This window comes from Cheilinus undulatus, linkage group 23, assembly GCF_018320785.1.
Source record: "Cheilinus undulatus linkage group 23, ASM1832078v1, whole genome shotgun sequence".
Classification (NCBI taxonomy): Eukaryota; Metazoa; Chordata; class Actinopteri; order Labriformes; family Labridae; genus Cheilinus; species Cheilinus undulatus.
Window position 1 is genome coordinate 21876031 of NC_054887.1, and position 26362 is coordinate 21902392.

Consider the following 26362-nt stretch of genomic DNA (forward strand, 5'->3'; position numbering starts at 1 on the left):
TATACCTTCAAAAACAGTTTGTATAGGTACATTTATTGTCAGTGGGGCACTTAGATGTGATACTGTTTGAAATATCTGTCTGCATCCTTGGGTTTGGAAGGTGGTTCAGTGAGAGTCAGATAAAATATAGAGAGTAGTCCTCCAAATTTCCTGAATTATGTAGAATATTCAAGCATCTATTTCTGCAGATAGATAATTACATTCACTAGAAAACAAAGATTGGAAAAAGACATACCTTAGTCAAAATGCCTTCTAAAATGTAAGGACTTTCAACTGATACAAATCAGACGTTTCAAGACTTTTTTTTTTTTTTGCCATTTTAAGATTTTTCAAGGATCCATAGGAACCCTTAAGTCGAGCCTAAATTGCAGAAACATAAAGACAGCATCACCATGGAGCCCCATAGTTTGAATGACATAGTCCAAACATTAGACCAAAACACACTTCTCTAGGACAAAATAGCCAACAGTAACATATGAGTCCATGTAGAGATCTGTCATGGAGTCTGTGGTAACAGCCACTTTATTAACATGTTGTCAGCACTCAATCTGCCTGCTCCTTCCTCATTCATCTGTTCCACTTTTGTAGCTGTTGGCCAGGATGCTGGCTTTTACCTAGCTTGACAAACACCATCAGCTCAATGATTATATTTGTACTGCATGATTATACTGAACTGTTGATACTGTATGATTTATGAGGACTGATCTGGACACAAATACACACATGGCTTGCTGGGCATAAATTGAAAATTAACACCATTTATTTCAAAAATGCATTCAATAGGAAAGGCAAAAATAAAAACTAAAGAAAAGAAAATGTCAGAAGGTTGACATGCTTTTCCTTTAAGGCATACATGAAGAAAAAATAAAATACAAAAAATGATGTATGCATACAAATGTCTGCAGCCAAGTGTTACAGCTGAGATGGACTCCTTCATTTGTAACAAATGATATTCCAGCTGAGAAGAATCCCTCTAATACAAAGTATAATCCTGTTTTAATGTACAAAATGAGTTCCTGAGGAGTCGGATTATGCACACTCGCCTGTACTCGGCATACTTTGCATCCTAAAGGAAAAAATTCATCTATTCACTGTCAGAAGTGACAGACGACATATGGCGCAATACGAGATGTTTCATGAATACAAAACACAGAATTGTGATGAAGCTTTTAAAAGGTTGTGGGAAATTTCAGGACAACATCTGTAGGCGAAGAAAAGAAAAAGAGAAAGAAAGGTCACATAAAAAGAGAACAAAGAGGAAAGAGATTTTAGAAGAAGCCGCAGCAGGAAGTTTGTTGATGTACTTTCATAGAAAACAGCTCCCTGGTGTTGGAGCAGCAGCCGGGCCGAGTGACAGCCACCAGATGGATTTTGATAAAGCGACCCCGATTGTTTGAAGCTCTGCAGGGCTGCTGTATAGACTGCAGCAGCACATAGCTGCACAAAACTGGCCGGCAGAACAAGACAGGTGGATATCAGGCAAGCTTACACTGCAAATAAACATATAGAGCCCTGCCAACTCTTCAGTTCAATTTTTAATGTTTCTTCTTTACTGCAGATGACATTCAATTGTACATTTACTTTAAAAAGGTTTTACAGCCTCTAGTCTGTAGGCCATATGGTGCAGTGATCCAAACTATGATGTGGACAAAACCATCATAAAAGAATTTCAAAAGGAATATCAGGCAGAAGTTGATCCCTCTATCAGAAAACTAACACAACCAGCCTCTGTACAAACTCACTTCAAACTTGTTAATAAAACACTGTAAGCTATAGTTGGCAGAAGTGCTAACAATTACCCATAATGCAACACAAAAAAGTTATAAAAGGCAGTTATGCAGTTATGTCAACATCCAAGAAGAGCAAACCAGACACCACTTCAACTGGAAATAAGGTTACTAGAAAGTGTAAGCCTAATATTTCACACTTTACTCCCTACAGAAGTTTGATTTCATGTTAGGTTAAGGATTTCTAAAAAAATAAAAACCTCTTTTTGACCTCCTGAGTCCTTATTTTGATTTAAATGTTTTGCTGTTCACCTATTTTAACTCTGTTATCTTTAATTCGATCACCCTGATCTTAATGTCTCATGATAATCAGCTGAACATCTGCTGAGGTTTGGTATAAAGGTCATGAGAGGACAAAAACACCCATGGGCTCAGGTTATCTAATATCAAGGAATCAGCAAAAGCCACATCATCCACTTTTTAACTTTGTTTGAAGAATAAAGTCCAAAATGATAAATACCAGAAATAATTTTACAAGATGAATCACTTCAAAAACATAACTTCAACTTTAAATTGGTGTTTGGCAGCTTATTAAACATACTATTTTAAAATACCAACAAGATCTACAGTCTACAATGTAAAATGTATTATTGGTGATTGATTTATGTCTTTAAAGTCTGAGAGGCATCAGAAAATTTAATTCATCATTCAACACTGCAGTACTGTTAAATCAGTATTTAGTTTTGCTATACTCATGACATTAAGAGTTTAGGTACTAAACATTAAATTATACATAATATTAATGTAAAATGGAGATCTGCAGAGTTGACCCATGCAATCAGACCACAGCAATGACCTGAATAACTGATAACTAATTTCACATTTTATTACCTTAAAACTACAGGTACAGGTCCTATAATCATGACTTAATCTTTATAATTCATTCTGCTTTTATTCAGGGTTTCTACATTTTTTTTAATTTAAGCCTTTTTAAGACCTTTTTAAGACCTGAACTGACAATAAATAACACCACTTTTGCACAGTCAGAAATGAAAGGCATGAGATTTCCCAGTACCCCTAACCAATTTTTGGTCATAAACGCCCATATTTGATTATTTCTGGAACATTGAAAGCCTCTATTTGATTAACATGTCATTACTGGTGAATATTTATCATAACAAATATTTGCAGGTGTGCAGAGCTGATTCTAAAATTTAACTATTAAAAAGTAGATTCATGCTTTTGTCAGTGCAGACAGTCAAAATAAGGGTTGGCTGCAAGGGTTTTTTATTGGGCAACTTGGTAGCCCAGATGTTATAAGTGTTTCACAACAGCACAGAGTTTATGAAATTACATTAAGTCAATCAGAGAGGGGTCTGGGGGACCTGTCCCAGGAAAACTAGAAAATTCAAAATTCCCTGAATTATGGAGAACATTCATGCAGCAATTTGTGAAGGAAGATGATTAAAATAACATAACAATAGGAATTTAATTTCCTTCTTCCTGTTCTGTTATGATTGCTTAGCATTGACTCATTATAGTGTGGTAAACAGTTACAAAAAAAACTTTGTTTGCTCATTTCTGTATGAAATTTAATGTTCCTGGTACACTGGCTGACAGTTGCTTGCTGTTTGGTGACCATAGTTTGGGTGTTCTAATTTTTTCCATCCTCTTTCCACTAGAGCCTCGGTTAGACATACATCCATACATTTTATTTTACTTGCATCTCTTCTCATTACCTTGGGATGCCAATGCTAATTTGCCATGATAAATTTGTCCATCCAGATCTTAAGATAACAAGTTAATTTAGCCTTTTTTTTTTTTTTTTTAGATCTGTTTAAATCCATTTTATGCCTTTATACCATAGGACAGTAGATAGAGGCAGAAACTATAGGAGCCACAGCCTGGAGACAAACCTGACCTAGACTAGTGTCCCTGAGTTTACTCTTTATTAATGGAGAACACAGTCAAATAAGTGTAAGGATACATGTCCTCATTAGTATTCCTAGATCTACAGCAGTTCCTGCAACAGCCAAAGACAAACTTAAGTTTCATTTCTAACTTTCAGTCAAGTTTAATATCTGATAATAAAAGGAATGCTTCAGTAAGTTGGATAGCATTGGAAAAAACTGAATTATCTTATCTGACTTGCACTTGCCAAAGAGGGGAGTTTGAGAACGAGCTGACAGGTCTAAAAAAAGGGTAATTTTTTGCAGTGTAATGCACCAAGTCCCTCTCTCCCTCTCTCTGCTTGTCCCTTTTCCTCTTCTGTTTCCTCTCATCATCACATCCTTCCTCTCTGTGGCAGATAAAGAGGCACTGACTCACACCCATGTCCAATTAGTCCAACATGTGAGTGGACTCAGAGCAGGAATCCAGGATTTTCCCTCCTGCTGCGTCACAGATTCACACTCGTGTCGACGGTTTAGCCCGAGACGACCTGGATGTGCAATCTGCCCGCTTGCTGTCTCCCACTCTTTCACATCTTTTTTTTTCGTAGTCCATATTTCTGCAAGAAGACAGTTTTCAGCCTACATTGCATTCATTATCAGCAAATATATAAAGTTCTCCCCAAGTTCCGTTTTTTTCTGACTTTTGCTTCCTGTTTTTCCATCTCTCATTATGTGTTGACATCTCTCTCACTCTTGTCTCCATTCTTCCTCTATGTCTCTCACTCATTTGGCCAGGTAACAGCTTTCAGAGAGCTCAGAACAAACACAACTCCCACACTGCTCACTTACGTCAGACCAGCAATTTCCCACCAAGACACTTTGACATTAGGAAGGAAACCTCCCATTTCACATAGACACATATAATCTGCACTGTATATTGACAGTTTATCTCTCCTCTACACTTCAGCCAATCAGAGACAAGATCTAGCAGCCAAATATGGGGTGAGATGAGCGAACACAAGCACGAAATAAGACGCTACAGTAGCCTCTCTTTGCTTCTGTTGGTGTTGGTGGTGTTGGCGGTGGAGGGGGGAGTCACTAGCAAGACAGTTCCCATGGCAACGTACAGGTGACTCACCAGCCAGTGATGCAGTTGCCCTGACAACGTGCAGTGTGTAGCATGGATATGGGAGCAGAGTGAAGAGCACAATGTGGGTGTTTGTTGTTGTGGGTGTCGGAGGGAAAACGCAGCAGAGCGAACAAGTGATGAGACACAGGAAACAGAATCGAATGTAAACTCAAACTGAATCCTAAACTGGGACATAAATGTTTGAAGATGGTGAGAATGCTAGTGGAAAAGTGAGCTAAAGTTACTTATTTGGGCAGAATTTAAAGTCTTGGGAGATGTGGGTGTAGATATTTGCCCTGGTTCTGTGGTATTCAACAATAGGTCATAACAAACCTGTTAGTCTGATGGAGAATTGCATTATAAAGGAATACTTTAAGGCTATAGAGATATAATATATTGATACGGATAAATTCTAAAAGAAAAATACATTTGTAATGTTAACAGTGTTGCTCTTAGCATTTTAGTGTGATTTAGCCAAAAAAGCCAACAACTCTTTGATTGTAGTTGACACTTGTGTCTGGAAGGTCCAGTCACTGGTCAATCAGTATTCCTGGCTACCATTACACCACGAAGACAAAAGAACACTCCAAGAAACTCAGAGAAAAGGTCACTGAAAAGTATGTCAGGGGATGGATACAAAAAATTTTTCCAAGGCACTGAAGATCGCCTGGAGTTCAGTTAAATCCATCTTCAAGAAATATAAGGAATATGGCACATGTGTAAATCTGCCTAGATAAGTCCCTCATAAACCGAGTATCTTTGCAAGAGGACTAGTGAGAGAGGTCACCGAGACGCATATGATTACTCAGAAGGAGTTACAAGCTTCAGCAGCTGAGAGGGGAGAGATTCTACATGTTCAAGAACACTCACATTAAATCTTGACTAGAGCTTGCCAAACGCCATGTGAGAGACTCCATGGTCAAGTGGAACAAAGTTCTTTGGTCTGATGGGACCAAAATGGGGCTTTCTGGCCATCAGAGAAGATGCTGTGTTTGGCTGACACCAAACACTGCGCATCACCACAAACACACCATCCCCACTGTGAAGCATAGTGGTAGCAGCATCATGCTGTGGGGATGCTTCTCAGCAGCTGGCTCTGGAAGGCTTGTAAAGGTAGAGGGTAAAATGAATTCAGCAAGATTTTGGAAAATCCTGGTGAACAATCTAATTTAGTCTGCAAGAGAATTAAATTCTGGGACTGTGGCCACCCTACCCACAATGCAACTTGGCCATTCACAATAAAGTCGGATATTCAGATGCTTATAGCGGCCAATGTAGCTTTAATCTGGAAGCCTATAGCAGAGTTAAGAAGCAGAATGTAGATCTGCCAGTTTGTATTTTGAATCTATAGATAAAAATTCAAAATTGTATGGTTCCTAAAATATTTTCCTCTCACCTTCGCCCACATGTTTACACTCCAACATATTGCTTTAAAACTTGTGTTAACTTTGAACAGAAATATTTTTGGTACTCAGGTGGTTCAAGTCCTCTGCTAAAGTCGTGATAACACAACAGTGGGATGATCATATGGATTACTGCTTGTGAAAACAGTAAACACGAACTCTCTGGAAGATGCCATATGCTCAAACTATTTTTAAAGGACTGAAAATAAGAATATCAAGTGTAAAAGTCTTCACATGTATGCTGTATTATTTGGGCAAAAAGCCCCAAAATAATCTTCAAAACAGAATGAATCAGTGGTATTTTCTTTGTATTTGAATCTGAAACAACAGGTAATGATGAATTAAGTTTAGTTTCTTTTTCTCCTACCATTGCGAGGACAGGCGTTGAGCTGGTGGTTGATATCGAGTGAGCAGGGTTTGCGTGTGACGGCTGTGGTCACCGACTCGTATGGATTGTCCTCGTCCTCTGGCAGGAAAACATCAAGGGACGGCGAGGTGACGATCTCTGCTGAATGCTTTGAACTCTGGAGGACACAAAAAAAGAGAAACATGATGGTGAATTTATCTAACTGATCACAGTCCAGGAGCTGACTGTGCACAGTTTGTAAGCCAAACCATAACTGTTAAATAGGAGTGACACTAACAAGAACTACCAGCAGTGTTACACTCATTGGCCTCAACACAAACATAATACTAATTACATTATTATGTACTGAAGCCATGTCGGCCTATTATCCCATCCAAAAGACCCATAAATGATGAATTATGGTAATTAATCATAGTTGGAAAGCAAAACAGAGAGCCCTTTCACTCAGCGAGAATTCAAAGAGCTGGACTATAGACAAGGTTATTCTGATATCATAATCTGAATATGGAGGCCTGTAAGCACAAAATTCAACAAAAAAAGCAGAAAAGAAGGTATCTGATGTGGGTGTTCAAATGTGTGGCAAGCGCTGTTATCCAGGGCCAAATGTGTCCATCTTTTTGTTCACCTTTACTGGAGGTGCATTACAAAAAAAAAAAAGAGAGCCAACACATCAGATCGGTAATCTCTCAGTTCAGCTCAAGGCTACATTCAAGTTCAGCCTCGTCCAAACGGTTGGATTATCGGAAAAGATTTAGGCCAGCGTTCAAAGAAAAAAATAAAAACTGTTGGAAAAGCTTCAACTTTTTTTCCTGCTTTATTATCCTTGAGAGTTTACTGTCGAGTCACTCGGGGTCCCTCCAGCACTTTTGGGTTCTGTTTTCTGTGATCAACAAGATTTAGCTGAAGCTTTTCTCAAAGGACCAAAAAAGTTTCCAATATTCCTCTGTTATAAAGCTGTTGAGACTGGCAAAGATCAGCAATAACACAGAGACATTTATGTTAAGTTTCCTGCTGTCCAACTGCCTTTGCTGAACAGCAGCTTCAGGTGAAACTACAGCAACATGGGAAAAACAGTTCTCAGTGTCTAAGTTTAAGGGCTTTCTCTGACAATGATGCTGCCAAATTAAATGTCAAAACTGGAAAATCTTGTGTTATATTTCAGGTCTGCTTTAAAATCGGGAACTTCAAATATGAGATAAAGTCGCTTTATTTCACTATGCTGACTCTCTAACTGATAAAAGAGGTGTTGTTTGAGTCTGTCTTTTGATGGTGGGATAGCTTCAGGGTTTAATCACATGGTGGGAAAAAAAAATCAGAGAAAGGGGCAAAACAACTGCTGAGAGACATAGCAAAAAGAGGAAAAAATCTTCAAACACAACAGACAAAAAAGTCCAAACAGCATCTACAGTCATGGATGAAAGTACACCCCTGAGATTTTTCCAGAAAATACACAATTTCTCCCAAAAATTGTTGCAATTACAAATGTTTTTGGTATACACATGTTTATTTCCTTTATGTGCATTAGAACAACACAAAAAATCTGGAGAAAAGAGACAAAATTGACTTAATTTTACACAAAACTCAAAAAAGTGGCTGAACAAAATTAGTGGCACCCTTTTAAAACTGTGGGTAAATCATTTTATTTCAAGCATGTGATGCTCATTTAAACTCAGCTGTGGCGGTAACAGGTGCTGGCAACCTAGAAATCATACCTGAAGCCAGTTAGAATGTCTAAAAGTTGACTCAACCTTTGTGTTGTGTACCTGTGTGTGTCACACCAAGCATAGAGAAGAGAAAGAAGAGCCCAGAATTTTCTGAGGACTTAAGAAGCAGAATTGTGAAAAAATATGAACAATCTCAAGGTTATAAACCATCTCCAGAGATCTTGAAATTCCATTGTCCACTGTGCGTAATATAATCAAGAAGTTCATAACCCACGGAACTGTGGCTAATCTTCCTGGATGTGGACGGAAGAGAAAAATTGAAAAATGAATGCAACGCAGGATAGTTGGAATGGTGGATAAACATCCTCAGTCAACTTCCACACAAATTCAGGCTGTCCTGCAGACTCAGGGTGCAAAAGTGTCAGCTTGGACCATACGTCGTAATCTGAATGAGATGAAGCGCTATGGTAGGAAACCGAGGAGAACCCCAGTGCTGACAAAGAGACAAAAAAGCCAGACTGGAGTTTGCAAAAATGTACCTGAGTAAGCCTCAATCCTTCTGGAAAAACATTTTGTGGACAGATGAGACTAAGGAAGAGCTTTTTGGAAAGGCATGACATTCTACTGTTTACAGAAAACAGAATGAGACCTACAAAGAAAAGAACACAGTACCAACAGTCAAACATGGTGGAGGTTCAAACATGTTTTAGGGTTGTTTTGCTGCTTCTGGCACTGGGTGCCTTGCAAGGAATCATGAAATCTGGAGACTATCATAAGATTTTGGGCTGCAATGTTGGGCCTAATGTCAGAAAGCTGGGTCTGCATCAGAGGTCATGGGTGTTCCAGCAGGACAATGACCCCAAACATACCTCAAAAAGCACCAAGAAATGGTTGGAGACAACACGCTGGAGAGTTCTGAAGTGGCCAGCAATGAGTCTGAATCTAAGTCCCATTGAACACCTATGGAGAGATCTCAAATTGCTGTTGCAAGAAGGCACCCTTCAAATCTGAGAGACCTGGAGCAGTTTGCAAAAGAATAGTGGTCCAAAATTCCAGCTGAGAGGTGTAAGAAGCTTGTTGATGGTTATAGGAAGTGATTGGTTTCAGTTATTTTTTCCCAAGGGGGTGCAACCAGATATTAAGTTGAGGGTGCCAATAATTTTGCCCAGCCCATTTTTTGAGTTTTGTGTAAAATTGTGTCAATTTTGTCTTTTTTCTTCAGATCTTTTGTGTTGTTCCAATGCACATGAAGGAAACAAACACATGTATACCAAAACATTTGTAATTGCAACAATTTCTGGGAGAAATTGTGTATTTTCTGGAAAAATCTCAGGGGTGCCAATACTTTCGTCCATGACTGTATATCAGTTTACCTTGGATTAACTGGTAAAGGACTGTGGAAAAGTTAGGGGGTTTAATTATTTTTTTTAATTTCAGGTTGAGCTTTTGATGTGATGTGCATGTCTTTCAAGTGTCTTATGTGTTGTTATTAAATCTGCACCTTCTACCCGTTACTTCAATCTCCTAGTAAGTGATCCAAACAGCCGCGACCTCTTCATCCTGCAGATTTGATCTCTACAAGAGATCAAACACAGCACTGAGTCCAAATAGCTTCAGGTCGAGCTCAATTCATCTACAGATCTGGGACTCAATCTTTGCCGTCCACTCTGCACCTTTTTTCATTTCTCTTGACTCGTGCTGCTTTTTTGTGTTCTTTAAATGACAAATTTTGCTAATCAAGCTCCTATTCACATTAAAGGTGAAAAAACATTACTTCTAAAAACAGTTTCCTCCATCCTTTCCAGTGCTTACCAAAAATAAAGTTTATTTATTTTGCATGTCATTGGACTGTAAATATCAGGATGTTCTTCCTTTAACGTCTTAATTAATGATGTTCCAGTTTTTGTTTGTAAACCTTTTTAAGCTGTAATAGCACTGCCAAGTGCTTAAATCATGATTTGCATACTTAATTAAAGACATTAATGATGTTTTTACCCAAGGGACTTGCAGCATTTTGTAAGAAACTCTTCATTTTAGAGGATTAATTCAGAGAAACATGAGATAAAATGCTTCTTTTGGGATCTGTGTTCTCTCTGGGTGTTTAAGCTGGATTTTGGGTTGCACTTTTTTGCAGCTCTGGTGAAAAGGTTGAGCCCCAAAGGAGCCAAAAGGTCCCTTATCTCTGCGGCAGCTGTGCGCCCAGAAAGAATGAAAAACAAGAGTGAGTGATGTGAAGCGGGGGAAAAGGTTACAGGGCCGAGCGTCATTTCACCCAAACAGACAAAACATTTCTTCTCAGCCTCTGGAGGTCTGAATATTTCCCACAGTGCAACACTCTATCATCATTTCTGTGGATCCACTTGGCATCATGCCCCTGGTTATACCCTCTCTAATGGGATCAGTGGCTAATATGTCACCATGGTGATAACTTGTGGGTGTGGCTTCTATTCTTCTGAACATGTTTCCCTCTGAGTTGCTCTTTTCTGCCTTCCCATTTCCTCCTTCTCCATTCAACAGCCATTACTCTTTCTGTCATCATCAGCTACTACATTACCCAGACTGCACCAGGCCATCAATCACACACAGAGCACACTCAACATGCATTAATCATGCCGGCTGACAGAGCAATCAGTCCCTTGATGATTTCTCTCACTTACAAACCTCTATACCGGATCTGGGACTTTTTCACCCTTCACTTTATTAGAACAACCCAAAAAACCTAACCTCTCATTCCTCCTTCCCCCTCCTCACTTACTTTCTCCATCAGCACCCAATTAGGTGACCATTACTAGCTAATGGAGCTGCAGTCAATCTTTTATGTCTTAGCTCTGCAGGTGGCATGGTTTCAGCTGACACTGATTTGATGTGACAGCCTGGTTAGCTGCACATTTCACTCTCAGAGTCCGGTGAAAGTCTGAGTGCTCTGATGAAGCTGTACAGAGCTGCTCCTTTCAGGGGCATAAAAACTCTACTCTGAAAAATAAACTCGCCTGACAGCTCAGATTAAAGGGGCAATTAATCATCCTCACACTCCTTTGAGTCTTTACCATATTCAGTAATGTGGACAAGCAGAAAAATGCATCTGGCACAGTGTGTTTACAAGTTTAGGGAGCTTATTTACAGGTTACTCTGTGGAATGACCTGATTTTTTAAACACTATGTAAACCAGAAACCAGGTGTTATAATAACTAGGGTAGGAGAAGATACAATCTGACATTTTACTGGACAAAACCATGCATACTGTACATGTGACTAGGTTTTAATCAGCTTCACACATGAATGAAAGTCAGATGGTTGTTCCCCAAATGCCCATGAAGTACAGGCTTACCTCATGAGTCATGCAGATGATTATGTTTATGCAGCAGGTCTGTTAGTTAAGGCTAACATCTGTAATTTGGGTTTGTTGTATGACAGGCCGCTGTGTGATGAATCATCAGGCCAAATTTTAGTCATGAGAAACGTCTCTAAGTTTATGAAATTAAGCTTCAAAATCTTGAGGCAGAAAAATCTGCAAATCTGCTATGGGGTGGTGTGTGTGTGTCTGTTGAATATGAGCCGAAGCCATGCCCACTCTCAAGAAATATGGTCATCTCAAATTTAGAAAACAAGGGAAAAAAAGCTACAACATGAATGGAGGAATCATTTATCTGCTATGCTGCTATGTTACAACTCTTTTTTAAGCCACTGTTATGACAGGGAGTTCTCAGTTCTATTTCTCATCCTGTATTGAACTCTTCAAGTACTAATATCTTATTTTCTGTTATGTAAAGTTATCTTTCTGTCCTGTCAACAACAATCCATTTTCTGATGTTGCTCTAAAAAATGAGTCATCAATGATGATTAGGCATTGGAGGCTTTTACTGTGACACACTTGGCAGGAATACGACCGTGTCTATCATTGGATACTTTACTAAACTTTAGCATCGCTGCACTAACAGATGGGGGATTGAACTGTTTCTGCTTGTAGAAAGACAGTCACAGACTTTTTTTAATCATCCAGGACTAAAGAGAAGTGAAATGCGGAGTAAAACACACCTTCAGCAGGTAGGATGTTTGTTCCTGCTGCATCTGGTTCAAGTGAAAAATAGACAAGCACTCCAGCAAATTAGCCTGCCCCCTGACCTTACGGTGAACTCTGGCCAGAATGCACCTGCCTGGCTCTGAATCAGTGCAGAGACAGAGGTTGTGGTGTAAATTTACTGATTTCTGGCACAAATCTCTCTGCTATGATACTTTTAATGATAATGACAATACTGTATCGTATACCAAAATCATTCTTTCACAAATAAAATGTGTTGTCATGCATTACACTAACAATAAGAACCTGGGGGTGAGAAGGAGGAGTGAGCTGTCTAAAAACCAAGAGATTAGTAAAAAGTCTAGGGCAAAATGTCAGAAAGGATTGCAAAGCCAAAACTGGCCCAGAAAAGCAGACTCCAACCAGTAAAGCCTTTGGATAGACTTGTACTGCCTTAAGGAGAAATCATAAACCTGAAGTTCTCAAAATGTTCAACAACTTCATAAAACTATAACGTAATAAAGATGCAAAACAAACAAACAAAAAAAAATGAAATGGCCATCATCACAGCATTCATTTCATTTTACTCAGTTACTCAAAATGTGTGAATCCCCCCCCCCCCTTCATAGATCTTTAAGAATTCCCTTGTTATTAAAGGAAAACCAGCTTTGTTATCCATAGAGAAGGAGGTAGAGTGCTTAACAAATTTATTAGACTACCTGTCATATTTGTCTCAGGGACCATCCAGCATCATGAAGTGCTTTAATGCGGACTCTTTCATGTTCAGTGAGCTCTCCACGTTTTACCATTTTGAACAGGAATGAGGAATTTCAAACTGAATTCACCTTTTTATACCCAAATTTGAGCTGGCTCACTGGGCTTCTCTGAGAAGTCAGAAATTAATCAAGCAAAACATTCAACCACTAAAACTCATTTTTCTTTTCAGGAATGCAAGTTAATAACTATAATTTGACATATTAATCAAGAAATAATAATGTGCTTTACTATTTTTTTCAGTTTTTTTGTAAATCAGTAAATTTGAAAATTCATGGATAACAATAATAATTATATTTTAGCATTAAAAACATCATTTAGGGTAAAGAGCTTCTACATATTGGTGTATTTACAATTGCAGAAAGATAAAAAATGATTTTGGTAATTACCAATGCTGTTAATTTAGGGCAGATGTGGCATAAACATTACTTTAGGTGGTGGTCTAATAAATTTGTTGAGCACTGTAGATATGTTGAAATTTTGACAAAACAACCAACAGTTACAGGTGATCACAGGAAAAGATATTAAAATAAACTGTATGGCTGTTATGTCATAGATCATAGAGCTTTGCCACCTTTTTTTCAAAGCAAACATTTGAGATCCACTGAAAACATCTCCATGATCCACTTTTGGGTCCAGACCCACCAGTTGAGAGCCAATGATCTCAGTCTCTTGAGGCAATCAAAATTAGATTTGCACATCTTAACGAAAATAACCATGGTACACTTACCTAGTACTTTATCTAATAGTATCTATTTTTGTTTGGATCCTGGGGAGGATCAGTTTTTTAAAATACGAATGTAGAGATGTTGTGAATCACGGTGAAGTGTGTACGTGAATTAGTTAATGAATGAGTGTGAATGGGATTGAAGCCTTCAAGTGTAGAGCCCAGTGAGTGGTTGATAGGCTGGAATTCTACTTCATAAGTGCAGCCGATAACAGTGTCTCTATTTACAAAACAGCTTTATCGTACAAGCAGATCTTGAAGGACAAACTAACAAAATAAAATCAGTGAGTTTTTGTGAAAAATATTTTCTGATGTGGCAGACAAAAAACAGACAGCATATCCATCCATCAATATATCCATCCGTTTGCTTTCCCTTATTCGAGGCCGGGTCGAGGTGGCAGCAGGGTAAGCAGGCCCAGACATCCCTCTACCCAGTGACATTTTCCTACTCCTTCTGGGGGATTGTGAGGCATTCCTAGGCCAAATGAGATATATAATCCCTCCAGTGAGCATGGGGTCAACCCTGGGGTCTCCTTCCAGTTGGACATGCCCAGAAGACCTCCATAGGGAGGAGACCAGAAGACATCCTCAACAGACACCTGAACCACTTCAACGGGCTCCTTTCAAACAAAGGGGCAGCTGCTCTACTTTGTGCTCCCTCCAGATATCCAAGCTCCTCACCCTATCTCTAAGCCTGAGCCCAGGTTGTTATCAATACAACTAGTTTATGTATAACTCCTACCCTTGCATTTTGTTAGCCTCATAGGATAATTGCCTAAGCCAAGCTGTGATATATGCCTAACTCTACTCTCCTAATGCCGCTGATTCAATGTGCCTTATTGTCTATATCCTCAGCCATTTAGAGGGCTTGTTACAAACCATAATCACTATATGCCTAAGTCATCTTTTAATTATTATCTATTAAGTCACTTTTATTTGCTATGTAGTCCTTGTTGTGGCTTTTTTTAAGAAACTTTTTCACACATCTGGTAGAACTTACTGTTACAGTATAAAAAAAATCCTGTGTGCCAAAATATGTGTTTTATTCTGTTTTCCTGAAAACCCTAAATCATGACTTAGGTAATTATGCTACTTTGGACACCATAACTGTTTTTGTCGATTTGCAATCCTGCTGTTAAGGTGGGTATTTTGATAACGAACCTAATGAGGATTCCTTCTTTTTCGGAGTGAGCCCCAAGTGGACACTTGTGGAATTGCAGAGTCTTTGCACTCCTGCAGCGCCAGACTTTGGGGCTTGTAGAAATCCTGAGCCATGGGGCTTGACTTTAAAAAGTGGAAGTGCTGTTGCAAACACATGGATCTTTCAATCAAATGGAGAAATCTAATTGTAGTTTCACTCAGAATGCTACTAAAGAAATAGCCTCTAAGTTGTGCTCAGTTTTTTATTCCTTTGACAACTTAGTCACTAAAGTTTGCTGTCACCAATTAGACACAACCACACAACATATAAGAAAGCCATCCCTCCAAACAACAGAAGCTGATTACTGCCTGCTGCATGTAAATGAAGGTTTCAAGCAGGTTGCTTGTACAATTTCCTGCATAATCTGAGATTTCTGAGTGACCTGGTTGCTCGTACGGATGTTGACATACTGCCTCTATCACCAGCAGGAAATGCAAGAGATTGCTTGGTTGCACGAAGCTGGAAGAGGGTACAGTTCCTTGGGAAAAAATCTAAATTAAGTTTTAAAATGACTTAAAGTCAAAGCAGATTCAAATGCAGTATTATTTCCAACAGGATAAGAAATGAAATGAAACTATGATTGAAACAAAAAACTTCAATATTCCTAATGAAAGTAATTTGGGCTCTGATGTGAACAGTAATTACCAAGTTGTCGACATGAATTAATAATGAAAGTTGAAAGGGAGGAAGATAAAAACGCCACAGGTACAGTCGTATCATTAACAGAAGCAGAAAGAAGGCACTCCAAGGACTCCGAAAGAGAGAAACTCAGGAAAGAGATACCTCTGTAGTGTCTACTGGGAGAATTAATGAGATAGAAAGCAGAAAATGATGGGGGAATGTGCCTGAAATTATTATTTAAAGAACCGAGATATGACAAAGCACCATTAACGTGTACTTAATTTAATTTCTCCTTCTTCCAAAATCTTTATCCATACTCTTGCCTCTAATCTCTCCCTCTCTCTTTCACTTTGACATCATCTCACATATTATTCCCACTTCTTTAAATCTCCAGCTTCCATCCCATCAGCTTAGCAGGAAAAAGAAAGAGAGAGAGTGAGGCCAGAGCTGACGGGGGGTAACAAAAGCCGTCATAAACACACACAGAGAGAGAGAGAGAGAGAGAGAGAGAGAGAAATGGGGGAAGAAAACACAAGTGGATCAAAGGACGCTGAAATACAGCTGGAACTTACTCTGACAGGGAATCCAGAGGAGACGAGCTCGAGACAGAGCGGGAAGAGGAAAATGTTCTGAGGAAGAGGAAGGGGAGGAAGTGGGAGTGCTGGGACTTTCTAAGACACCAGACACATGGGAAAGGCTCAGAAATGTGAGGCAAAAGATGAGAAAATGGCTAAAACAAAAATGTAACAAGGTAAAAGTTTACAGAAAACAACTCTTCTAGCCAGTGAAGTCCAAGGAAACAACCTCAGGTCCAGAATGAAGCCATGAAGCAAATAAAAATCTCCAGAAGAAGTTATTTTATAATTGTAATGACAGGTTTAGCTACCTGATATTCTGATGAGTCTTCACTCTTCTTCCCCCATCCCTGAAGCCGTCAGATGACTTTAAAAAGTGGCAGAAAATCCTTCCTAGGGTTCCATCTGAGCACTTCTTCCAACAAACAAACACTCTCCGTCTTCATTCATTTCCCTCCCTCCACCCTGTCTCCCTCCCTCTCTATCTCCGAGCAGAGATAGGACACAGAGAAACTTTGTGTCTGAGCCGAGCAGGAAGCGAGCAGACAAACAGAGGCCTCCTCTGGCCACTAATTAGCAGGTCATATGCAGCTACCGTCGACTGTGAAGGCCAAGATGAAATGTTTAAGAGAGTGTGTGTTAGTGTGTGACGGCGCCTGCACGTGACCAGAGGATTGTATGTTACGGTGTGTGCTTATATCTGCGTGGTGTTTGTCTGCTTGCAGTTGTGATCATGTGAGAGCTTAAGTGCATATTTTCTCTGTGTATGCATGAATGCTTGTATTCTATATGCTGCCTGTTTGCGTGTGCAGGGCTGATAACCCAAATAGGAAATGTGCCGTTGCTTCGGTCACGTCCGAGGGATCCTAAACTTTTAAATCCTGTGACTCTTACTCTCTGTTTCAGTTTAACCCTGTGCTGTCCTGAGCTGCTGCCTCATTCACTGTACTCAGAGTTCAGAGGCCATCAGATATGAATAGAGGCTATAATTTGCTGGCATTTCCTCATGGAGGCGATTTGATTAGAGAAGAAAAGGGAGGGGCAGACAGCAGAGGACAATGGACCTTCTGAGGCCATCAGAGAGGGAGGGACAGAGAGGGACATGCAGTCATGAGAGGACAGAGCTAAAGAGAGACTGCAAAAAAAAAAAAAGTATTTTTCTCAAAATTAGACAATTCCAAAGACAGGCGCTGACATATTGTGTGTTTGGAGCTGGAGGATTGTTTTGTTCAACACAACTGTCAATCATGTAGTTACTCCCTCTTTTTTAGCATCAAATAACTATTTAAAACTAAATCTCTAAGAGAAATGAACATAAAGCAGTCCATAAGAACTAACTATAGTGACAGAAACTGTGTATGAGAAAAAAATGGCCTGTATTTTGATGCTAAAGTTTGGCCCATCTGTCAACATGTAAAGGTGGAGCTTATGGCATATGATGGAACAAGTCAGTAGGGGGAGGGCCATATTTTAATGCCTCTATGCTTACAGTATGCTCTTTGGTCGTCCATTCATCCATCTGGCCATTCTTATAAAGGTGATCTTAAGAACCTGTTGGGCCATTTTCTTCAAACGTTGCACAAATGCCCACTCTGACTCAACCATGAACCAATTAGATTTTGATGGTCGTAGGTTAGAGAACAAGACCTCTGGGCCTTACATTCATCCTTTGCATTCTAACATGATATCTCAAGAACATGTTGGGAGATTTTCTTCAGACTTTCAACAAATGTCCCTCCTTACTTTGAGAACCAATTGGAATTTGGAGGTCATAGGTCAGATGTTACTGCCACTGGGCCACATGTTCATTCCTTATATTGAAACACAATACTTCAAGAGCGCACTGAGCAATCTTCTCCAAACTTTGCATAAATTTCCACTCCAACCTAAGGATAAACAAGGTAGGCTTTGAAGGTCAAATGTATTTGATTCTGGGCCTCATGTTTATTCCTTGCACTGAAACACAACATCTCAAGAGCATTTTGAGGATTTTCTCCAAACTCTGCACAAATTTCCACTCCAAATCATGGAAACACTAGTTAGACTTGGAGTTCATAGGCCAGAGGTATTTGCTTCTGGGCCTCTGGTTTATTCCTTCCCTTTAAACACCATCTCTCAAAAGTGTTTTGAGGGATTTTCTTCAAACCTTGCACAAATGTCAACTCTGACTCTGGATCAAACCAATTAGACTTTGGAGGTCATAGGTCAGGTGCCAATGCTATTGGGTCTTATGTTCACTTCTATTTAAATGCAATATTTCAAAAACACTAAGAGATATTGTCTAGGGCTGAACCATTTTGAAAAAATATCTAATTGCTATTATTTTGACTCATATTGACTCACATTTTGAAAGGGAATGACCATTTTATGCCACTCATTTTTAATAAGAAAAACTGTAGGATTTTTTGCAAATTATTCTAAAAAAAATGGCCCTTAACTGTTTGCATGATGTGTTATGCATAACATCTCTGCTGCAAAAAACAAAACAAAACAAAACAAACAAGTACTAAATTGGTATTCTGACTTAGTCTAACTTCGATCTACTGTGCACTCTGACTCAAGGACAAACTAAACATTGGCCATTTTGGAGGTGCATGATGGTCAAGGTCAAAATCAACCCTACCCTTCTTCTCAACCCATCAAAATACTGTCACTTTCTCTGTCTGGTCATTGAATACCTCTTGGAGTGGAGGCAAACTACACTGGTTCTAGCGTCCCTTCGTTTCTGAAAGATGACATTTCCGTCTTTTTTTGCAATCAATGATGCTATCTAGATCCTCTACCTTTTTATACCAGCAGTTTTTCTTTTCAATGAAATCATTTTCCTCTGTGTTTGTGTAGGTTTGCTTTCATTGTCGTCAGATCAAATGATCAGCCTGTGTAAAGCACATTGAATTGCTTCCATGCTTTGAATTACCACTCAAAAAGCTGCCTTTCTTTGACAAAACCCACAGGATGTTGTTATAATATCCCTCTTTCAATAACAAATGCAACTTTAAGAGCATATAAACAAAGGTAGAAGTCTAGCTTTGCTCACTTTTACATTGTTGCTCAGTTCTTGAAGAACATCTCCTCCCTGGTGAGGAGGGGACAGGAGCTAATGTGGGAAGAGATCCAAGCCAAACACATAAAAGGGGCTGGACTGTATCTTTCCGGAGCTGGAGACCTAGGCCAAAGGTCTATCAGGGACATCTTGAATACCTTTGCGTTGCTTAGCCAGCTGCCAATGCTGCCTCAATTGAGAGGAGGGAAATAGAGGGATGAATGTTTGAACAAGTTGCACCTTAGCAGTTGTAGCAAGGATGTTGGAGGGTGTATTTCCTTGTCTGAAAGCTTCTTTCCCTTTGGTTACTTGATTAAGAACAAGGATGTTTTGAGCAATGTTTACCAGACTATAAATAGGAGTGGTAAATGAGTCAAAAAGATGACAAACACTGTGTTGGGAAAGGTGAGATAGAGCGAGAACAAAGAGTGAAATAGAGTGAGTGAAGGGCAGGTTGGTCAGGGATGGCCTTGCAGAATCGGATTTCCCTCTATGGCTGGCTAATCCCACAGAAATCAGCTCCCTGAGCCACCCGTGGGACAGCGACAGTCACTCCTCAGAAAATAACACCCTCACATTCCCTGTGACTGCTGCTGTATGCAGCAAACCTCAAACTGTGGCTCCTCTTGGCTCCGCGCTTAATCCCACAGACACGGCGAGCAGCCAGAGCGAGAGGCTGCTGACGGAGAGCCGCTGCTGTGGGAGAGAAGTTTTAAAGCACTGGAGAGAGAAGAGACATCTTAAGAGGCCGCTCAGATGTGACTGTGCTACTACACTGGATGGACCAAACCTTTCTTTTTGTTCAAAACGTGGTTTAAAGTTTTAAGTAAGCTGTATTTAATAACTTGCACATATCCACATTTCTATGCTGGATCTAACACTAATAACAGTGTTAAATTTGACCAACATATTCAACCAGTCAGACCTCACAGTGACTCAGTTCAAAACATACTTTTTAAAATTTTCTTTATAAATATAAGTAAGTAATAAGTAGGATGTTCTTATTGTTTATATTGTTTCAAATACATTTTTAAAAATATTGTTAGTTCCAAGGTCTAGAAGAGATTCTGAGGCTTTCATCTGAGGTCTCGACTGATGCCTTCATCAGTTAAACCTTTATCATCATAACTGTCTCCTCTTAGTCACCTAGGTGTATGAACATTAACATCATATTACCCCATAACTCCTTTGGATTGAATCTACTTTGACAAAGCCAAAACTCCTGTAACCATTGGTGTCAGTCCAAAACATTATAAATACATTACAGCTTCATTTTGGCAGTGATTTATAATTTAATAATACATACTGGTTTACCATGTAGAAAGGCACAATTGCATTTTTGCCTATGCAGTCTTTGACTTTATGAATCTTAGCGTTTGTTCATGCAGGACACAGTAGTTATACGCCCAGCTGTGATCAGCTAACAGCCAATTATTGCCCCTCACCTCCCACAGCCAATCACATCTCTTCCTCTCAAAACAGCAGTGTATTTAAACATAAAGTACTTCTCACTAATCCCTGCTTGCATTAATGCTGATGCACCACACTGCTGCTGCAGCTGCCAAAGCTTTACCTCCTCCACCCCAGCCTCCTTCTTTATAGCATAAAGCTTGTAGCACCCTCAAATTCAGATTCATGCTACTATGGATCCATTACTTTTGAACTCATTTTATATTTTATATTATTTACAGAAAGAGAACTGGATCACTGTTGGATGATAATCCATCACATCCATATCCTCCCAGCACTCATCACTGAAATGCCACCACCATCAGATTCTTTTTCAGTTACAGAGTCAGACACAAATTAAAAACAGCCTTTGGTAAATTTTCTCAGTAGTGGTTGAAGTGGTAATGATGATATGAACCTATAAGAAAGAAATAAAGAATCACAATGAAATAAAGAATTGATCTGTTGTTCATCCATGTTTGATCCTGTTTTCTGATCATTTTTGTGAATTAATACAATCATTTTTTAAACAAATACTTTTCTTTTTTTGATCAAAATCCTCCATGTAGTGAAGCCTTTTCCTCAAACAAAGTGTTTTTCTTTCAAAGCCCAGATGAGTTTAAACAAATTTACGCCTGGCTTTGTTTCATGCGTTCAGACATTCATTCGTTTCTGTGTGAATGCTGCAGATCAGCTGGAAAGTAATACAGAAACATTTCAACTACAAAACATTTGCTCAATAAATTGGATTTTCATAACACAGTTTTAGCTGAACAGATTTTTTTATTTGATGCTTGCTTGAATAAAAACAGTCAAATGAAGATATAAGCTGGGCACTCAGTGCCCCGCTTGTTTTGCTGAATGAGTTTTCCTCTTTGTTTATAGACCAGGCGACATTTTTAGAGGCAGCTTCAAGAGCCAAAAACTACTCCCTATTTATTACTTTTATAGGTCCTCTGCTTTTTATATACCAGTCATAGGGGGAATTGTTTTAGAGGATGCTTACTGCTCCCGTCACAGTTACCTTCAATACACATGCACAGACACACACACACTTTGTTTGCTGATGTGCCAACTACACAGCATGACAGATGATCTGCTCTTATTTTTGATGGTTTTGTTTTGGGAGGTTGTAAAAATAGTATGATGTCTGTTGTGGCTCCCAATTGCAGTTCTTTCTTTACAGAGATATCCTGGGTTGTATACGCACTAAAACTCCTCAGTATACACAGTTTATGTGACATTTATGCAGAAACTCAGGGAGCATATTTAGAGCACATCAAACAGACATCATAAATCACCCACAGATCTTCAGTTCAGCCTGAGAGAGAGAGAAATAAAACCTGAGAGTGATGAGAGGAGAAGAAGAAGTGAATAAGGAAACAAACTTGCCTTTTTCCTATAGGGTTTATGCAGACAATGTGAACAAACTAGTGCTGTCAAACGATTAAAATTTTTAATCAGATTAATCACAGGGTTGCTGTGGATTAATTTCAATTAATCATGATTAAATATCATTCATTTTTAATCTATATTAATTGCGTTTCATTTTGCATAAGCAAACAGACTCAAGAAAGAAGGGAACATATATGACAGGGCTATTCAATTACAAATTCAACTGGGCCAAATTTTTGTTCTGTTTTGTTTTTTTTGTACTCAAATTTCCCATTGAGAGGGCCAACGTGCTGTTTTGCGTCTTCCATATTGAGTTGGTTGGTCACTACCAGATCAACGGCCCATTTGCACATACGCGGGGGCATACTCGACAGTAACCCTACTTGGACAAACTGCCCAAAATGGGTTGCCAGAGATAGGGGTGCGTGATATATGCGGTAGACAGTATAAATGACATAAATTTGGCCTTTGGTAGAGATTTGGACTCTACCGACCAATCGCGATAATGCTTGTTAATGACGTCATTGTATCTGCCTCAGTGTGAGTTAGCAGGCAAAAACACACGTTTTTCCTCTCAAAGTCTGACGGCTGTACTGTAACTAAGTCAGTGTGCCGTCTCTGTCAGCCTACCTGGGGCTGTAACACGAGCTAAGTACTGCATTGGCTGGTCTCAGAGCCCAGCGCTGCAGCTGTTCCTCTTACAACAGCATAAACAACCATTTAAAAGTCTATTTTAACTTAAGACTTTCTTTTCTAAGTCCACAGTGAGTCAAAGATCCAGGATGCAATTTTTATTTAAAAAAAATAAAACATGTTTTCTGTGTTCCTATACTTAGAGATAAATTGAGTATGCCATCAAGGCTTGTTTGAAGGGGAGAAGGGGGTTAATAACACTTGAATTTGGATTAAAAAGCATTATCTCTTTTTAATTTTGTAATACCGTGATATAATACCGTTATCGTCAAAAGCAAGAACAATACCATTATTTTTAGGCCATATCGCCCAGGCCTCACAATAAGTATCGTATCCTGGTCTCTGTATTGGAATACGTATCGTACAGTAAGGCTGGGGGAAATACCCAGCTCTAGTCTGTGGTCAGTTACAATTCCTGTCCATGGACAAAAGCGCCTACAACTGACATGTGAGTATCAGAAAGTGTTACAATGTTACAATGTTACAATGTCATTTAGCAGATGCTTTTATCCAAAGCAACATACATTCAAGAGCAAGAACAACACAAGCAAAGATCTAGAATAGAAGAAACAACATCAGTAAGTGCCACAAAGTGCTTCAAGTCCAGTTGGACACAGGTGCTGCCATGCAGTGTTGAAGGCAAAGCACATACAGAATTTTTTTTTTTTCTTTTTTATAAACATCAACAATGAAACAATCAAAATCTAAGATCTCTCATCATCACCATCCATAAAATTGTCTTCACAACACTAATGACCAAAGTACCGAGTGCTGTGTCACTCACAAAGAGTTGGGCATAAAAATCCTAACTGCAGTTGGGAGACTCATTGTACCACTGGGGACAACAGTGGAGAATAGTCTAGCTAAGACTCATTCTTCCACTGGGGACAGCAGTGGAGAATAGTCTAGCTAAGTGCACAATGTTCTCCAAAGAGCAGGGTCTTTAGCTTTGTCTTGAAAGTAGAGAGGGACTCTGTGAATCGAATGGAGTTGGGTAATTCCTTCCACCATATAGGGACAACAGAAGAGAAGAGTCGGGCTAGTGACTTAGGAGCCTGATGTGCTGGAAGTACCAGGCGCCTTTCCCTGGCTAAGCGTAGTGGGCGAGAAGGAGTGTAGACCTGGATGAGGGACTCCAGGTAAACAAGAGCAGTTTTGGTTACTGCTTTGTAAGCAATGATTAGAGTTTTGAATTTAATGCAAGCTGCAACTGGGAGCCAGTGTAGAGAGACGAAAAGAGGAGTGACATGAGCTCTCTGGGGTTGGTTGAAGACCACGTGCTGGTGCGTTTTGGATCATCTGCAGAGGTTCAACTGTGCATGCAGGGAGGCCTGCCAGTAATGAGTTGCAGTAGTCAATGCGTGATATTACAAGAGCCTGTACCAGGAACTGTGCTGCATGCTCTGTCAGGTAGGGTCTGATCCTCTTGATGTTATAGAGGGCAAATCGGCAGGACCGAGCAATAGAGGCCTCGTGAACCTTGAAGGTCAGCTGGTCATCAATCATGACACTCAGATTTCGGGCAGACTTAGTGATCATGAGTTTATTTGATCCAACTTGGATACTGATCTGTGGTTCCAAAGTGGGATTGGCTGGTGATTGGCTGAATGATAATAAGCTCAGTCTTAGACAGGTTGAGCTGAAGGTGACGTTCTCTCATCCATTTAGAAATATAAGCAAGGCAGGATGAGATCCGAGCTGAGACAGTTGTGCCATCTGGTGAAAAGGATAGGGAAAACTGTGTATCATCTGCATAGCAGTGGTAAGAAAATCCATGGGAGCAGATGACTGCAGATCATCCAGATTGGTAGGCCTGCAGAAACCTAACAACGAGTAAAAGGAGTTGACTTGGCCTCTAAATTCCCTGGTCTCAAACCTGACCAGGTCCTTAATAATATTATAACCTTGGAAAGCTGATGGATTGGCCAGATTTCAAGTCTGTAATCAGAAAGATCTAATCTTACATAGCTCCAATCTGAAACAGTTGTGCCCAGTCTGAGAAGGGGCCATTCTCATTCTCATTTGTTTATTTCAAGACGAGAAAAGAACCAAACAAAGCTTTTCTTGGTGGATGAGATGTTTTTGCTCTTCTCCTAATCGAGTTTTGGAATGAGTCTGATTTACCTACTGCCTCCAGTTACAGTTACCATTAGCAACCATAGCAGCGATAATGGCTAATTCACTCTGCAGCTGTGCATCCCCATAGTTCCAAACACTTTCAGTGGGTGGTTGATATTTGAGAGTTGACAGGTTATTGTTTTGACATACCTGTAACATCCCATCTCTCATTAATATTGAACAATGAGGTTTTGCATTAAATTCTTCCACTTTGAAAACTCCTTGACAGTTCAATCTATTCTATAGAAAAGCTCATCTACAGAGTGCAGTCAGATTACAGGACTATAAAGCTCTCCACACATTTCCCACCCTCTTTGATGTCCTTTAACATCTTCAAGAGCCCTCCTCTGTTCCTGATCTTCACCTCCACCAGTGCACAGACTCAGACATGGCCTCACCCCTCCTCCACTTCTCTAAACTCCCTCAACTGAGAACATTAAAGGTCAGCAGCCACCCACTGAAGGGAGGAAAAGAGCTGCAGAAAGAGAAAATCTAATGAAGAAGTCTGAGGAAAAGAGAGATCAAGGAGAAAAACAGGAAGGAAGACGTAAAAGGAGGGAAGAGAGAAATAAAACTTGGGCTGTGTAACTATGCACAGGTTCTCTGACGCACCTGTGGCTTCTAAAGGTGTCCATCCCACGCTTCCTATCATGAATTTCTAGGTTGCCTGGCAACCCTGCAGAACCTATCCATCTGAATATTTTTCTTTTGTTCATTATCTTTCTCTACTTTCTCTCTCCACACTTTGCTTTCAGCCTCTGCACATGTGAGGTCTGAAGTGCGTTGTTATGGTCGACGTCACAGAGGAAACCTCCTCCACATGCATGCACACACTCAAGTGTCAGTCGGCATTCACATGGTGATGGTAGGAGGAAACCTGTGACTGGTGGAGAAAATTCACAGCAAGTGAAGCTTCCTTATGCAGCACGTATGGCGCATAAACACGTCACAAATACACAAACATAAACATGTGACACTGATGAAATCTATATACAGTCTCTGTTTTTCTGGCTGGTTGGAATAAATAAAATGTAAACAGTATAGTTCTCACACGATTACAGCAAGTCGCTCAGGTCCTGAAGCAGCAAAGCAGCCCCAGACTGTTGGAATGATGTTCTTTTAATGAAATATTGTGTTAGTTTTACTCCAGATGTGAAGGGATGCACACCTATCAAAAAGTTTTGGGGGTCTCGAGTCTTGGGGATCATCAAGGTTTTTTTTTTCAAAACAGAGACAAGTCTTTGTGTTCTTTTTGGTCAGCAGTGGTTTTGACTTTAGAACTCTCCCATGGATGCCATTTTTGCCCAGTCTCTTTCATATTGTTGAATCTGGACACTGACCTCATGTGATGCCTTTAATTATTGTTCTGTGTTCTTTTGTGACCTCTTGGATGAGCTGTCCGTGCACTCTTAGAGTAATTCTGATAGCCCGGCCACACTTGGGAAGGTTCACTACTGTTCCAAGTTGTCTCCATTTGTGAATAATGGCTCTCAAGAGTCCCAAAGCCTTAGAAATTATTCAGTCAGATAGTCAGACAGGTTCTATTCAAGTGATTTATTGATTCAA

The 26362-nt window shown here is 39.7% G+C and overlaps 1 protein-coding gene across 3 annotated transcripts in view; it reads right to left on the minus strand.

Moving 5' to 3' along the window:
• The window catches only part of anks1b (ankyrin repeat and sterile alpha motif domain containing 1B), a 360504-nt gene that overhangs the window by 159419 nt on the left and 174723 nt on the right, over nucleotides 1–26362 (minus strand). For all 3 annotated transcript variants that reach the window (XM_041780709.1, XM_041780708.1, XM_041780710.1), the window contains one exon: nucleotides 6519–6675. In XM_041780709.1, the coding sequence (XP_041636643.1) occupies nucleotides 6519–6675 (157 nt within the window). The remainder of the gene's footprint in view (nucleotides 1–6518; nucleotides 6676–26362) is intronic.